This window comes from Macaca fascicularis, chromosome 16 (assembly GCF_037993035.2).
Source record: "Macaca fascicularis isolate 582-1 chromosome 16, T2T-MFA8v1.1".
NCBI lineage: Eukaryota > Metazoa > Chordata > Mammalia > Primates > Cercopithecidae > Macaca > Macaca fascicularis.
In genome coordinates this window covers 58,649,093-58,663,358 of record NC_088390.1, presented here as the reverse complement: position 1 = coordinate 58,663,358, position 14,266 = coordinate 58,649,093, and the positions used below count along the sequence as shown (strand labels likewise).

Below are 14,266 nucleotides of genomic sequence, written 5' to 3'. Positions count from 1 at the left end.
AGTATTTACTAAATTAATATGGTGCGACCACTTAAAGATTCAGGCCAGACACTAGATTTTCAAGCCTACAGTGTTCAAGAAATAAAACCATCCAAGTGAGGAAGCCATTTCCAACAGGCTGAACCTATAAGGCAAGAAGAGTTCCTGGTAAGACTTAAGACAGAAATCAGGGATTATAAATCTATAGTTTTATTAAGACAAAAACTGACAGTGTAGTATGAAGTTTACATTTAAACAAAGTTTACACAGAAATCTAACACATGCCTAAAAGGATTTTACAATGTAGCTCTAGATGCAAGTCTAGACAATATCAAAAACTGATGGATCTCATGACTCAAGACAGAGCATTTTGGGTATCAGTTACTTCTTAGGATTTCTTAAAAAATTGTGTGTGTGTGTGTGTTTTAAAGTGAACCACTGCCCAATATGGAAGTTTAATCTTCTCCTGAGACCAAGGCTTTTGAAATCACTAAACTCTTAGATCAATTCAGTGAAACTTGTGCTGTCAGTGACTGAAGCCAACAATGGTTTCAGAGTTCAAAGCTCAAAAAAGAGAACAGCTCCAAGAGGTTTCCCCACTAAGAGCACGGGCCCTTGTCTTTCCCTACTGTCTTATCTCCTCTACCACCCTCTTCCTCTTCCCTAACACCTCAGCCAGTGGCTTGGATGAACAAGCTGATATTTATAACTTCGTTACTGGAAAAGAAAGGGTCTTCTAATTTTATTAGCACCTCTGAGACAGAATGATCTGCTTGTACTGTATACTCTCCAATAAAAGACTTTCCTCCCTCCTCATCAATTTCCATCTCCAAAATGGCAACTTTGGTAACTTATGAACTGGCTTAGTCCTTTGTGGGAACAGCAATAAGTTTAGGCAGGGAACACCTTGGCTTATAGGTTTCAGACATTCACAGCTTTTAAACAGTCTCTCACAGTCCTTATTTATGGTGCCAATGACTTTTTTTTTTTTTTTTTTTAAGGTAAAATATTCTGGACATAGAAGCAAATCATTAGTTGTCTGTTCTTTTCCATTGCTTCACCATTTCCCCTATCAGGCCCCAAATGTTAATCAAAGTGATGCTACCCATCTCCCTTTCTCCCCTCCCCATCCCTCCCCCAAATAATACACCAGTAATAGCCAAAGACTACACACATGCTACGCTGTAAAAATGCAGAGTTAACACTATTGGGAAGAAGGCTGTGGGTTGTGGAGATGCTCTTTGAAGATCTACAGTATTTTTTTGCTCTCCCACACACCCAATTCTGCAAGTTTTGTCCTTCATAGAAGGCCCTTTGCTTTTCTCAGCAAAGTGCAGAAAAGATTGCCTTGAAACACTTATCCCCTTTCCCCTCCACTGGGATGGGTGTGCAAACTATACAGCTTGAAACGGCTTTAAAGCACTTGGGCTGCTGCAGGGCACAGAAACTATACTGGCTCTTCAAAGGACATCTTCTCAAGCCACCTCTATGGTGTCAAGACAAGTAGAACTCCTTCCCTTCCCACTTGAAACCCAGTCAGATGTGACAGGGGCTGGTACTCAGGAGCGTTAATTCTTGTCATCTTTTTTGTCATCATCCTCCGAGGGGTAGGAATGCCACGTCAGCCTTTCCTCATAGAAGGATATGACAACCTGTGGGCACTTGACATTGGCTTCCTTGGCAGGGACCAGGTCAGCCTCATCAGAGTTTTTCCTGCAGAATAAAGCAAAGAGAGACTTTGAGACCAGGTGCTGGTGGTCTATCCTAAGCACTAACCCAGGGGATAGTGCTTTAAAAATAGTAATTTTATAAAATTGGCTAGGGAACAACGAAAATGTGGCCCAAGCAGCATTTACTGGCAATTTTATGTTAAGTGACATCCTCAGAGTGACATCCTCTCCTGTTGAAAATTCCCTCTTGGGATTCGTGTATGTCAAAAGTAAGGTCAATGGACTTAACCGATCACATCTGAACATCTGGGCAAGGCCCCCAAAAGCATGACTCTCTAGATTCTCTGAAGGAAGAGAGGCTATCTAGATTCTCTGAAGGAAGAGAGGCTATCTAGATTCTCTGAAGGAAGAGAGGCTATCTAGATTCTCTGAGGGAAGAGAAGATACCACACTCCTCCAAAAGCCATATCCCAGCTGGTAAGAACCCACGGAGAAATCCTGGCTTTGTCATAGGACTTTTTTTTTTTTTTTTTTTTTTTTGAGATGGAGTCTCACTCTGTTGCCCAGGCTGGAGTACAGTGGCGTGATCTCGGCTCACCACAACCTCCGCCTCCTGGGTTCAAGCGATTTTCCTGCCTCAGCCTCCCCTAGTAGCTAGGATTGTAGGTGCACACCACCATGCCCGGCTAATTTTTATATTTTTAGTAGAGATGGGGTTTTGCCATCTTTACGAAAGATATTGGCCAGGCTCATCTTGAACTCCTGACCTCAGGTGATCCACCTGCCTCAGCCTCCCAAAGTGGGATTACAGGCATGAGCCACCACGCCCGGCCTGTAATAGGATTAAATACCACATCTGGCATTGGCCAGAGCAAATGAAGGTGGACACATTTTTGCATAATCGTAATTACACTGACACTTCCAAATGCTATCCTCACACAACTTCCAGGTGCTTTGAAATGATGTTTCAACATTGGGAGGTAGGAAATGAGGGAGCTGTATTTTTCTAAATTTTAAAATGTTTTCAAAATTTGAAAATCACACACATTATAAGGGAATTAGGAGTAAACTCTGAGGCCGGGAGCAGTAGCTCATGCCTATAATCCCAGCACTTTGGGAGGCCAAGGTGGGCAGGCCCAGGAGTTCGAGACCAGCCTGGTCAACATGGCAAAACCCCGTTGCTACTAAAAATACAAAAATTAGCCAGGCATGGTGGCGTGTGCCTGTAATTCCAGCTACTCGGGAGGCTGAGGCACAAGAATAGCTTGAACCTGGGAGGTGGAGGTTGTAGTGAACATAGATCACCCCACTGCACTCCAGCCTGGGTGACACAGCGAGACTCTGTCTCATTTAAAAAAAAAAACAAAAAAAACCCCAAAAACTATTGTCTTCAGGTTACTAGGCATGTCCTAGACAGAAGCAGTAGCATAAGGCAAGTAGGAGACACCTGATGAGATCTCTGACAAAGCACCACCCCAAATCTCCAAAACCTCAACAACAGGAAACCAGAGCCACACAGTCCCATGGAGCAGAAGAGTAAGCTGATAACCTATGTTTTTGAACAATGGACCCAAGAGAATGGGAGGGAAATGGGAATCTGAAGCATGCTGCCATTTGCTAACAGCTGAACAACACGCATTGAGTTAAATTCAGTCATTTCACTCCCTAGAAATATTTACTACTTTTGGAAATATACAGAAATCTCTATTCTCCAGTAAAATAACTTTTTAAAATGTACTTGGTCTTATAGTCAAATCCAGTTTTAACCTGTAGACAGCAGTGGGTCGGCCAGGTGCAGTGGTTCACCTGAAGTCAGGAGTTTGAGACCAGCCTGGCCAACACGGTGAAACCCCATCTCTACTAATAATACAAAAATCAGCCAGGCGTAGTAGTGCGTGCCTATAATCCCAGCTACTTGAGAGGCTGAGGCAGGAGAATCGTTGAACTCGGGGGGCGGAGGTTGCAGTGAGCTGTGATCGCTCCACTGCACTCCAGCCTGGGCGAAAGAGCGAGACTCTGTCTCAAAAAAAAAAAAAAGATAGTAGTAAGTCAACCAAAGGAGTGCAAATCTTAAGCAATATGGAGATACTACTGTAACTCACACTGGTCACATGCAGAAAAAGTATATTCTAGCTAGACTGAGTAACTCATGGTGTAACTTCTCCCACCCCTTAAGCAGCACCTTAAAAATGAACTTTTCTCCTATAGGTTAACAATAAATCAGCTAAAAGAGGGGCAGCTTCAGTAACCGCCTAAGGAATACATAGGAAGAGAATAAGGTAGGTAGTTGTGACTCTGGCTTTCAGTGGTGCTAAAGTTAGGCCCCTCCAGCCATACTGTAAAATATTAGTACAGACACAAGTTTCAGAGTAAGTTCTGGACTGACAAAAGGACAAAGCTCCACAGACATTGTATGTGTGTGTGTGTATTTTAAAGGACAAAGTTTGTAGAATGCTGCCTTCATTGGCAATGGCTTAGAATTATTCCTTCCTAAACTTTAAATACAATGATTGCTATCCACTTTGTGGGGAGAATGAGCAAGAAATAGGAAGAATGGCCTTCTTTTGACAGAGTAGGAAAATTACAGAGATTGCTGGGATAACTATCTTCATTAGGCTGTTTCATGGAGTGTTACTATCACTGGAATTTATACTCATAATGGAAAAAAGCAGGCTTGCTCTATGCTTAATAGCAGTTAAGGAGCCTTGCTGACCCCTGCTGGCTGATCCTGTAATTGTAGAATCTGCACAAATTGAAAAGGATCCAACAATTAAGGACAAAGGGAAGAACTACAAAATCTTTCCTAACCCTGAGAATTTAGCAGAGTTTCTGATTCTGGGGCCAGCCTCATCTTTATTAAGGAGGTGGTAGAAAGAGAGGGTGGTCCAATCACATTTCATTTTTTCCCCTTTTATTTACCGTAATGAAATGTAATTCCTTCCCACACTCTTTCCACTCTAGATTGTCTCCCACCTCCTAAAAATATGGGCAAAGACCTAAGATTCCTAAGGGCTCCTACCTGTAACTCATGAGTCCAGGTTGGCAGTCAGGCCGAGGGTCACTATCGAAGGACTATGCCATCTTAATTTCACACTTGGGTGATTGGAATTTCGAAGGTCCAGCTCTTTTCCTCTGGCATGAAACCAATGGGAGAAGAAAAAAAACAACCACACAAAGCCACTGGCCGACTCACCATTTCATCAGGAACATGAGCTCTCCACTGGAGTCTGTAGCTCCAATAATCCGCTCCGGCTCCAAACCTCGAGCAAAGCCTCGTGGCTTTTCTGACTGTAAAAACAAGATTGGTAGAACAATTTTATCTATATGGGACTATTATCTAGACTTGGAACTATTCCTGTGTCTCTGATTAATGTAATCATAAACTCTTCTCTTTTTTTTTTGAGACGGAATCTCTGTTGCCCAGGATGGAGTGCAGTGGTGCGATCTCAGCTCACTGCAGCCTCTGCCTCCTGGGTTCAAGTAATTCTCCTGCCTCAGCCTCCTGAGGAGCTGGGACCACAGGCGCATGCCACCACACCTGGCTAATTTTTTGTATTTTTAGTAGAGACGGGGATTCACCATTTAGTCAGGATGGTCTTAATCTCCTGACCTTGTGATTCGCCCGCCTCAGCCTCCCAAGGGGCTGGGATTATAGGTGTGAGCCACTGTGCCCAGCCCAAACACAAACTTTTTTGCCAATATTTCACCAATACCTTGGCTCAAAGTAAGAGAGCTGTTAGAATTCTTTGGAGTGATTATTCATCAATGTCTGAAGCGCATGAGATTTTCCCATATGTGAAAAGGGACATACAGCCCAAGCAAAATCAATGTTTACACCTATCTCTTCACTCTCAAAAAACAACTTACTTTAAGGTACGTACTGATTAAGTCAAAATAGCTACCTCACACCTTTAATGATTAAACATTGAAAACCGTTTTTTACAAGAATGAATTCACTTGCCCTTTTATCTGTCCCCAGCAAGTATCCCATTTACTGCTCCTGTACCATGGATAAAAAGTAAGAGACTGGCTGGGCGCAGTGGCTCAAGCCTGTAATCCCAGCACTTTGGGAGGCCGAGACAGGCGGATCATGAGGTCAGGAGATCGAGACCATCCTGGCGAACACGGTGAAACCCCGTCTCTACTAAAAAGTACAAAAAAACTAGCTGGGCGAGGTGGCGGGCGCCTGTAGTCCCAGCTACTCGGGAGGCTGAGGCAGGAGAATGGCGTAAACCCAGGAGGTGGAGCTTGCAGTGAGCTGAGATCCGGCCACTGCACTCCAGCCTGGGCGACAGAGCGAGACTCCGTCTCAAACAAACAAACAAACAAAAAAGTAAGAGATCATGTGGCTTCATGAGAGTACACTCTCACTTTGTAGGCATTAGCCTACCTAAGATGTCAGAACTAAGAAGAGATGGCTGCTAATATCTGGGAAGAAGTAAAACAAAACTACTTTGACAGTGGTTTGAATTGTGGGCCAGTAAAAATTCTTACTTCTATCCTTACCTCTTCTTTCTTCTTCTTTGGTTTGCTCTCCTCTCCCTTATCTTCAGAATCAGAATCAGCTTTGCGCTTGCCTCCCTCTGATTTATCTGTCTCATGTGCTGTTTTCTGTGACTGCAGAAACTCAGCAATGAGGTCGGGGCAATCCAGGTTTTCTTCTGGCTCCCATGTGTTGTCCTCACTGAAACCAGAGGGCACAGCAAGTCACACTTTCACTCAAAATAAGTATAATCATACTAAGGATAATCGTAAGAGGACAAGAGCTCAGACGTCCATGGAAAAGCTGAAATTTCTTGGGGAATGGGGAGGCTTTTTAGTATAAATAGAAAGCTAAGAAACTGGCTTCCTTCAAAGGCAAATGACTTTTATTTGTCAATTTAAATCGGTCTATAGCCACACACAATATTTCTCAGAAATCACTATGGGCTGGGTACAGTGGCTCACGCCTGTAGTCCCAACACTTTGGGAGGCCCAGGTGGGAGGACTGCTTGAGGCCAGGAGTTAGACAAACCTGGGCAACTAAGTGAGACATGGTGGTGCATGCCTGTGGTACTAGCTACTTAGGAGGCTGAGGTGGGAGGATACCTTGAGCCTGGGAGGTTGAGGCTGCAGCGAGCTATGACTGCACCACTGTACTCCAGCCTGGGTGACAGAGCGAGACCTTGTCTCAAAAGAAAGAACTTTAAAAAAGAAGTCATTCTGCTCTGTATTACAAGCAGTAGGCCATGTTCCTAATTAAACAATAAGCCATGAAGGTGGGGACTGAGTCACACAGTTTCCATCACAGCACTGGAGGTCTCATACATCTCTAGACTCCTGATAAACACCTGGTGGCTACATTTACTTGTGTCAGTGAAACTTACTCTGAGAACCCCTTCCACTTTAGGAGGTACTCCACTTTGCCCTTTACCACTCGACGGTCGAGAACTTTTTCCACCACATATTCCTCTTCCTCCTCTTCTAGCACCTCCTCCACTTTCTTCTTGTTTTGTTTTTTCCCCATAGTGCCCGCCAGCTTTCTGGTGTAAAGGGTGACGCTGCTGAAATGATAAATGAAATAAAAAGGGAATTAGGGAGCACTCTTATTGGTTAGATAATATCTGGATGGTAAGAAAACCAGAGACATGACAGGTGATAATATTATATGCTGCTTACAATAAGTGTGAGGCCTATTCTCACATTCGATACACAATAGTTTTCTGATATGTGCAGTCAGAAAGCTCATAAAAAAGCCCCAATTAATCTTACAGCGAAACTTTTTTTTGAGAGACGGAGTCTTGCTTTGTTGCACAGGCTGGAGTGCAGTGGCACAATCTCGGCTCACCGCAACCTCTGCCTTCTGGGTTCAAGTGATTCTCCTGCCTCAGCTTCCCAAGCAGCTGGGACTGCAGGCATGTGCCACCAAGCCCAGCTAATTTTTGTATTTGTTTTTTTTTAGTAGAGACGGGACTTCACTACATGTTGGCCAGGCTGGTCTCAAACTCCTGATCTCAGGTGATCCGCCTGCTTCGGCCTCCCAAAGTGTTGGAATTACAGGTGTGAGCCACTGCGCCTGGCCTTCACAGCAAACTTCTTTATTCTTGTGTATCCATTTACAACTTTTATACCCATTATTTGTCATTTAAAAAGGCTCCCAATACTCCTTTTACCATAAAGCATGGTAGCTAGGGCCACGCGTGCAGGCTCACATCTGCAATCCCAGCATTTTGGAAGGCCGAAGTGGGAGAATTCCTGGAGCCCAGGAGTGTGTGACCAGCCTAGGCAACATAGCAAGACCCCATCTCCACACACACAAAAAATCTGTAAAAGAGCATGGTAGCTAAAATATTGCATTAAACTCAAAGAAGGCCGGGCGCAGCGGCTCACACCTGTAATTCTAGCACTTTGGGAGGCGGAGGCGGGCAGATAGCCTGAGGTCAGGGGTTCAAGACCAGCCTGGCCAACATGGCAAGACCCTGTCCCTACTAAAAATACAAAAATTAGCCAGTCATGAGCCAGGATCGCATGACTGTACTCCAGCCTGGGCAACAGAGTGAGACTCCTGACCTCGTGATTCGCCTGCCCTGGCCTTCCAAAGTGCTGGGATTAGAGGCGTGAATGACCCTGCCCGGCCTTTTTTTTTTTTTTTTTTTCTTTTAAGACGGAGTCTCACGCCAGCCCAGGCTGGAGTGCAATGGCACAATCTCGGCTCACTGCAACCTCCGCCTCCTGGGTTCAAGTGATTCTCCTGCCTCAGCCTCATGAGTAGCTGGGACTACAGGTGTGAGCCACCATGCCCAGCTAATTTTTGTATTTTTAGTAAAGACAGGGTTTCACCACGTTGGTCAGGCTGCCAGGCTGGTCTTGAACTCCTGACTTCGTGATTCGCCCATGGTGGCCTCCCAAAGTGCTGGGATTACAGGCATGAGCCACCAAGCCCCGCCCCACCCCACCCCCCTTTTTTTGAGACGGAGTCTCACTCCAGCCAGGCTGGAGTGCAGTGGCACAGTCTTGGCTCACTGCAACCTCCGCCACCCGGGTTCAAGTGATTCTTCTGCCTCAGCCTTCTGAGTAGCTGGGACTACAGGTGTGTGCCACCATGCCCAGCTAGTTTTTGTATTTTTAGTAGAGACAGGGTTTTGCCATGTTGGCCAGGCTGGTCTCAAACTCCTGACTTCAAGTGATCCACCCATCACAGAATCCCAAAGTGCTGGGATTACAGGCATGAGCCACTGTGCCCAGCTGAGTTCTCTTGTTCTTTATGCACTCTTTTCTGAATTGAACTTACAATTCACAAATTTCTTGTTAACTTATTGTATTTAGTTTATTTAACAACTTTTCTTCTTTTTTGAGACAGTGTCTCTATCACCTAGGTTGGAATGCAGTGAAGTAATTATGGCTCACTGCAGCTTTGACCTCCTGGGCTCAAGTGATCCTCCTACCTCAGTCTCCTGAGTAGCTGGAACCACAGGTGTATGCCACCATGCCTGGCTAACTTTTTAAATTTTCAGTAAAGACAAGCTCTCACTATGTTGCCTAGGCTTGTTTCAAACTTCTAGGCTCAAGTGATCCTCCCGCCTCAGCCTCAAGTACTGGGATTACAGGCATGAATCATCACACCTGGCCTCCAATTTATTTCTAAAAACTAAGGAAGAGTCACAAAAATGCCAGAATGACCATGCAATTCTAAACTGGAACCCTGTAATAATCTGGAAAACAAGTGTGGGGAAAACAGAATTGTAGTTATCAAAGATAATAGAATCTGAGTTTACTCCTTTATAAAATACATCATCAAGCTGGGTAACATCTAAGAGTTTTTCCAGTGTTGAAATTTTAGTCCTTCATCTTATAAATCTTACAAATCTATTTAGTCCTTCATCCAAATTTCACTTTTTTGAGGGAGGGGGACAGAGTCTCCCTCTGTCACCCAGGCTGCAGTGTAATGGTGCTATCTCGGCTCACCTACGCCTCTAGGGTTCAAGCGATTCTCATGCCTCAGTCTCCTGAGTAGCTGGGACTACAGGTGCCCACCACCAGGCCCGGTTGATTTTTGTATATTTAGTAGAGATGGGGTTTCAGCATGTTGGCCAGGCTGGTCTCCAACTCCTGACCTCAAATGACCTGCCTGCTTCGGTTTCCCAAAATACTGGAATTAACAGGCATGCGCTACTGGACCCAACTCTGACTTCTCACAGACTTCAAGACTTAAAGATTACCAATTTCTGTCAGTAGATGGCGCTATATCAATGAAACAAAATTGATCAACAAAACTGGCCAAAGAATTACTTGGATGGCAGGTAATCCAAGACAAGGAAGAAAGAGTTACTTCTCTGCTTGAGTTTTCTAAATACTGTAAAACTGGCATGTACAGACAGACTGCATGTAGAAAGAGTCCATCTACAAGGCCGGGTGTGGTGGTTCACACCTGTAATCCCAGCACTTTGGGAGACCAAGGCAGGCAGATCACAAGGTCAGGAGTTCGAGACCAGCCTGGCCAACATGGTGAAACCCCATCTCTACTAAAAACACAAAAATTAGCTGGGTGTGGTGGCGGGCGCCTGTAGTCCCAGCTACTCGGGAGGCTGAAGCAGGGGAATTGCTTGAACCTGGGAGGCGGAGGTTGCAGAGAGCCGAGATCGTGCCACTGTACTCTAGCCTGGGCGACAGAGTGAAACTCTGCCAAAAACAGAAAAAGAAAAAGAAAAAGAGTCCATCTACAGACTACGTGAAATATAATAAGCCTTTCACATGTATCAGGATCATTGTTATGAATCAGCTATATCATCTACAGATGCTTTATAGTCTCAGAAATAAAAGTATATTCCCACATCTGCATCTATGAATAATGCTGACTTAACGTTTGGTAACTAGAAAATTCTAGATACTGTGTGGAATACTAGATATTAAGGAGAATAAGAAATGTTCCCTGCCTTCCTGAAGCTTAATGTCTAATAATAAATAATTTAGATACTTCTTCTACCAAAGGTATTCTGAAATCTTGCAGGGTGGCACAGAATTTTTCTGAGGTCCTTTTAGTGTGGCTGAAGACAACACCCACCCCTTGTCCACACAGTTCTGCACTCTGAACACACATCAGTGTTAAGAGCTCATATACCAGTCTGAACAACATGCAGAAACCCCCACCTCTACTAAAAATACAAAAAAATTAGCCATGTGTGGTGGCACATGCCTGTAATCCCAGCTACTTGGGAGGCTGAAGCAGGAGAACTGCTTGAACCCCGGAGGCAGAGGTGGCGGTGAGCTGAGATGGCACCACTGCACTCCAGCCTGGGAAACAAGAGCAAAACTCTGCCTCAAAAAAATAATAATAAAATTAAAAAAGAGCTCATATAGCTATCTTTTCAACACTCCTCCTCTCCATTTATTCACTGCTACAGACTCTGCTTTCCTTCTCTACCCAACCCCTTGTTGTCTTTTAGAGAAAGTTCTAGATAAGTCTTCCTTTCCTTCTGTTACTAAACAGACTAACCAGTGGATTGCATGTAATCTTTGGCTAATTCTTGGCTAGCTTTATTGTGCCTATGATTTAGGGGCATGTGCTTCTTCCTGGAGGGAGACGCTTTCAGGTTTTCAGAATTCTGATTGCCCAATGACAAGTGTTATTTTATGAGAAAAGAAAAATCTAACTTTCCTCTTGGATAAATGCAGTGTTTTCTCCCAAGAACACATGCTACTCTTTGCTTGCTTCCTTTCACTGTCAGCTGAAGGGGTGGCAAGATTCACTATCAGTCTTTGGTTATAGCACAGGGAAAAGTAAACTGACGATCACCTTTAGGTACAAGGCTACCACAACACCTTTTCTCAACAGACAGAAAGGAAGGAGTGAGTCATGGACTGTCTAAAATCAGTAACTGGGCCAGGCGCAGTGGCTCATACCTGTGATCCCAACACTTTGGGAGGCTGAGGTGGGTGGACTGCTTGAGCCCAGGTGTTCAAGACAAGCCTGGGCAACATAGCACGATGCTCTCTCTACAAAAAATTGACAAATTAGGCTGGGCGTTGTGACTCACACCTATAATCCCAGCACTTTAGTAGGCTGAGGCGGGCGGATCACCTGAGGTTGGGAGTTCAACACCAGCCTGGCCAACATGGTGAAACTCCATCTCTACTAAAAATACAAAAATTAGCTGGGCTTGGTGGTGCACACCTGTAATCCCAGCCACTCAGGGAGCTGCGGCAGGAGAATTGCTTGAACCCGGGAGATGGAGGTTGCAGTGAGCTGAGATCATGCCACTGCACTCCAGCCTGGGGGACAGAGTAAAACTCTATCTCAAAAAAAAAAAATTTTTTTACGAATTAGTCAGGTGTGGTGGTGTGTGCTTATAATCCTAGCTACTTGGGAGGCTGAGGTGGGAGGACTGCTTGAGCCTAGGAGTTTGAGGTTATAATGAACTATGATAGTGCTACCAGACTCCAGCCTGGGTGACAGAGCGCAATCCTATCTCCAAACAAAACAAAGCACACCGCCCTCCAGCTAAACGCCCCCCAAATTCAATTATTGTCCTCTAATAGCCGATCTCCCAAGTAATTAAACGCACTCTATCACTATGGCTTCAGAATTCACAGCTATTTGAGGATCTGTATTATTTACATTAATAATTATATTTGTCTGAGGCCGGGTGTGGTGTCTCACACCTGTAATCCTAGCACTTTGGGAGGCCGAAGTGGGCGGATCACGAGGTCAAGAGATCGAGACCATTCTGGCCAACATAGTGAAACCCCATCTCTACTAAAAGTACAAAAATTAGGCTGGGTGAGGTGGCTCAAGCCTGTAATCCCAGCACTTTGGGAGGCCGAGACGGGCGGATCACGAGGTCAGGAGATCGAGACCATCCTGGCGAACATGGTGAAACCCCGTCTCTACTAAAAAATACAAAAAAACTAGCCGGGCGAGGTGGCGGGCGCCTGTAGTCCCAGCTACTCAGGAGGCTGAGGCAGGAGAATGGCGTAAACCCGGGAGGCGGAGCTTGCAGCGAGCTGAGATCCGGCCACTGCACTCCAGCCTGGGCGACAGAGCCAGACTCCATCTCAAAACAAACAAACAAACAAAAAATTAGCTGGGTGTGGTGGCACTCGCCTGTAGTCCCAGCTACTTGGTAAGCTGAGGCAGGAGAATTGCTTGAACCCGGGAGGCAGAGGTTGCAGTAAGCCGAAATCGCGCCACTGCACTCCAGCCTGGTGACAGAGCGAGACTCTGTCTCAAAAATAAATAAATAATATTTGTCTTAGAAAAATAAACACCATTTTTTTGAAAAGTTTAATCTATTTGTTTACTTACACACTAGGTTATGAGACGGCCTAATTTTTATATTTTCAATAGAGAAGGTTTTCGCCATGTTGCCAATGCTGGTCTCGAATCCCTGGACTCAACCGTGTTAGCCAGGATGGTCTCGATCTCCTGACCTCATGATCCGCCCTCCTCGGCCTCCCAAAGTGCTGGGATTACAGGTGTGAGCCACCACGCCGAACCTCTTTATCTGTTTTTTAAAGACAGTCTTGCTTCATGACCCAGGCTGGAGTGCAGTGGCACAATCACAGCTGACAGCAGCCTCAACCTCCTGTGCTTAAGTGATCCTTCCAGCATACCCAGCCAATTATTTTTTGTAGAGATGGGGGTCTCACTGTGTTGCCCAGGCTGGTCTCAAACTCCTAGGCTCAAGCAGTCCTTCTGCCTAGGCCTCCCAAAGTGCTTGAATTACAGGTTTGTGCTACCGATCTCTGCCCTCTCTACTGATTTTGACAGACAGCTTTCTTGAAACCCTAGAGAACTAATTGTAAACAAAAAAAACACATTGAGAAGGCTGACTGGGAATCTCCAGTAATCCAGTCTCTGGATGTAGATGCTCTGGGATGAGCCAGTAAAGAAAGCTCAGGAAGAAGCAGGGATCTGTTTTCTATAACTTCTTATTTGAGTTGTTCTTAAGACAATACTTAAAAAATAAGTAAAGGGCTGGGCTCAGTGGCTCATGCCTGTAATCCCAGCACTTTGAGAGGCTGAGGCAGGCAGATCACTTGAGGTCAGGAGTTCGAGACCAGCCTGGCCAACATGGTGAAATCTTGTCTCTACTGAGAATATAAAAAAATTTAGCTGGGCATGGTGGTGGGCGCCTGTAATCCCAGCACTTTGAGGGGCTGAGGCAGGAGAGTCACTTGAACCCAGGAGGTGAAGGTTACAGTGAGCCGTGATCACTCCATTGCACTGCAGCCTGGGCAACAAGAGTGAAACTCTGTCTCAAAAAAAAAAAAAAAAATGAGTAAAGATCAAAGTCATGAGAATGCTTTACTTTAGATTTCCCCATCTGGGGGTTTTCTTTACCTAACAATTATGCCATTCTATGACTCTTCCTCTCTGAGGCCATGCTAATTAATGATAAAGGGAGAAGAAGCTTGCAGTAGGTAGAGATCAGTTAGAAGCTATGCTGACCCTTTCGGCTCATAGCAGAAGGATCAGGTGGATAATAGTCAGTGCTGTCTTATTTTTTGGCCAGATCTCATGGCTGTAATCCTAGCACTTTGGGAGGTCGAGGCAGGTGGATCATGAGGTAAAGAGATCGAGACCATCCTGGCTAACACGGTGAAACCCCATCTTTACTAAAAATACAAAAAATTAGCCG

The 14,266-nt window shown here is 45.0% G+C and overlaps 1 protein-coding gene and 1 long non-coding RNA gene across 12 annotated transcripts in view; one reads left to right on the top strand and one right to left on the bottom strand.

The window, feature by feature from the left end:
* Positions 1-173: 173 nt before the first annotated feature.
* The window catches only part of CBX1 (chromobox 1), a 44,349-nt gene continuing 30,256 nt past the window's right edge, over positions 174-14,266 (bottom strand). For 5 of the 11 annotated variants that reach the window (XM_065531409.1, XM_065531410.1, XM_045374930.2 and 2 more), the window contains 4 exons: positions 7,016-7,192; positions 6,156-6,333; positions 4,843-4,937; positions 174-1,692 (listed from right to left, as the gene is read on the bottom strand). In XM_065531409.1, coding sequence (XP_065387481.1) covers positions 1,548-1,692; positions 4,843-4,937; positions 6,156-6,333; positions 7,016-7,192 — 595 coding nt within the window. In that variant the 3' untranslated portion in view covers positions 174-1,547. Of the gene's footprint in view, positions 1,693-4,668; positions 4,938-6,155; positions 6,334-7,015; positions 7,193-14,266 lie in introns of all 11 variants that reach the window. The other 6 variants (XR_012425715.1, XR_012425718.1, XR_012425716.1 and 3 more) reach the window with 3 other exon arrangements.
* Positions 3,856-5,597, top strand: LOC135967680 (uncharacterized). Its single transcript, XR_010581851.2, has 2 exons — positions 3,856-3,928; positions 4,611-5,597. It is a non-coding gene; the product is annotated as an uncharacterized lncRNA (long non-coding RNA).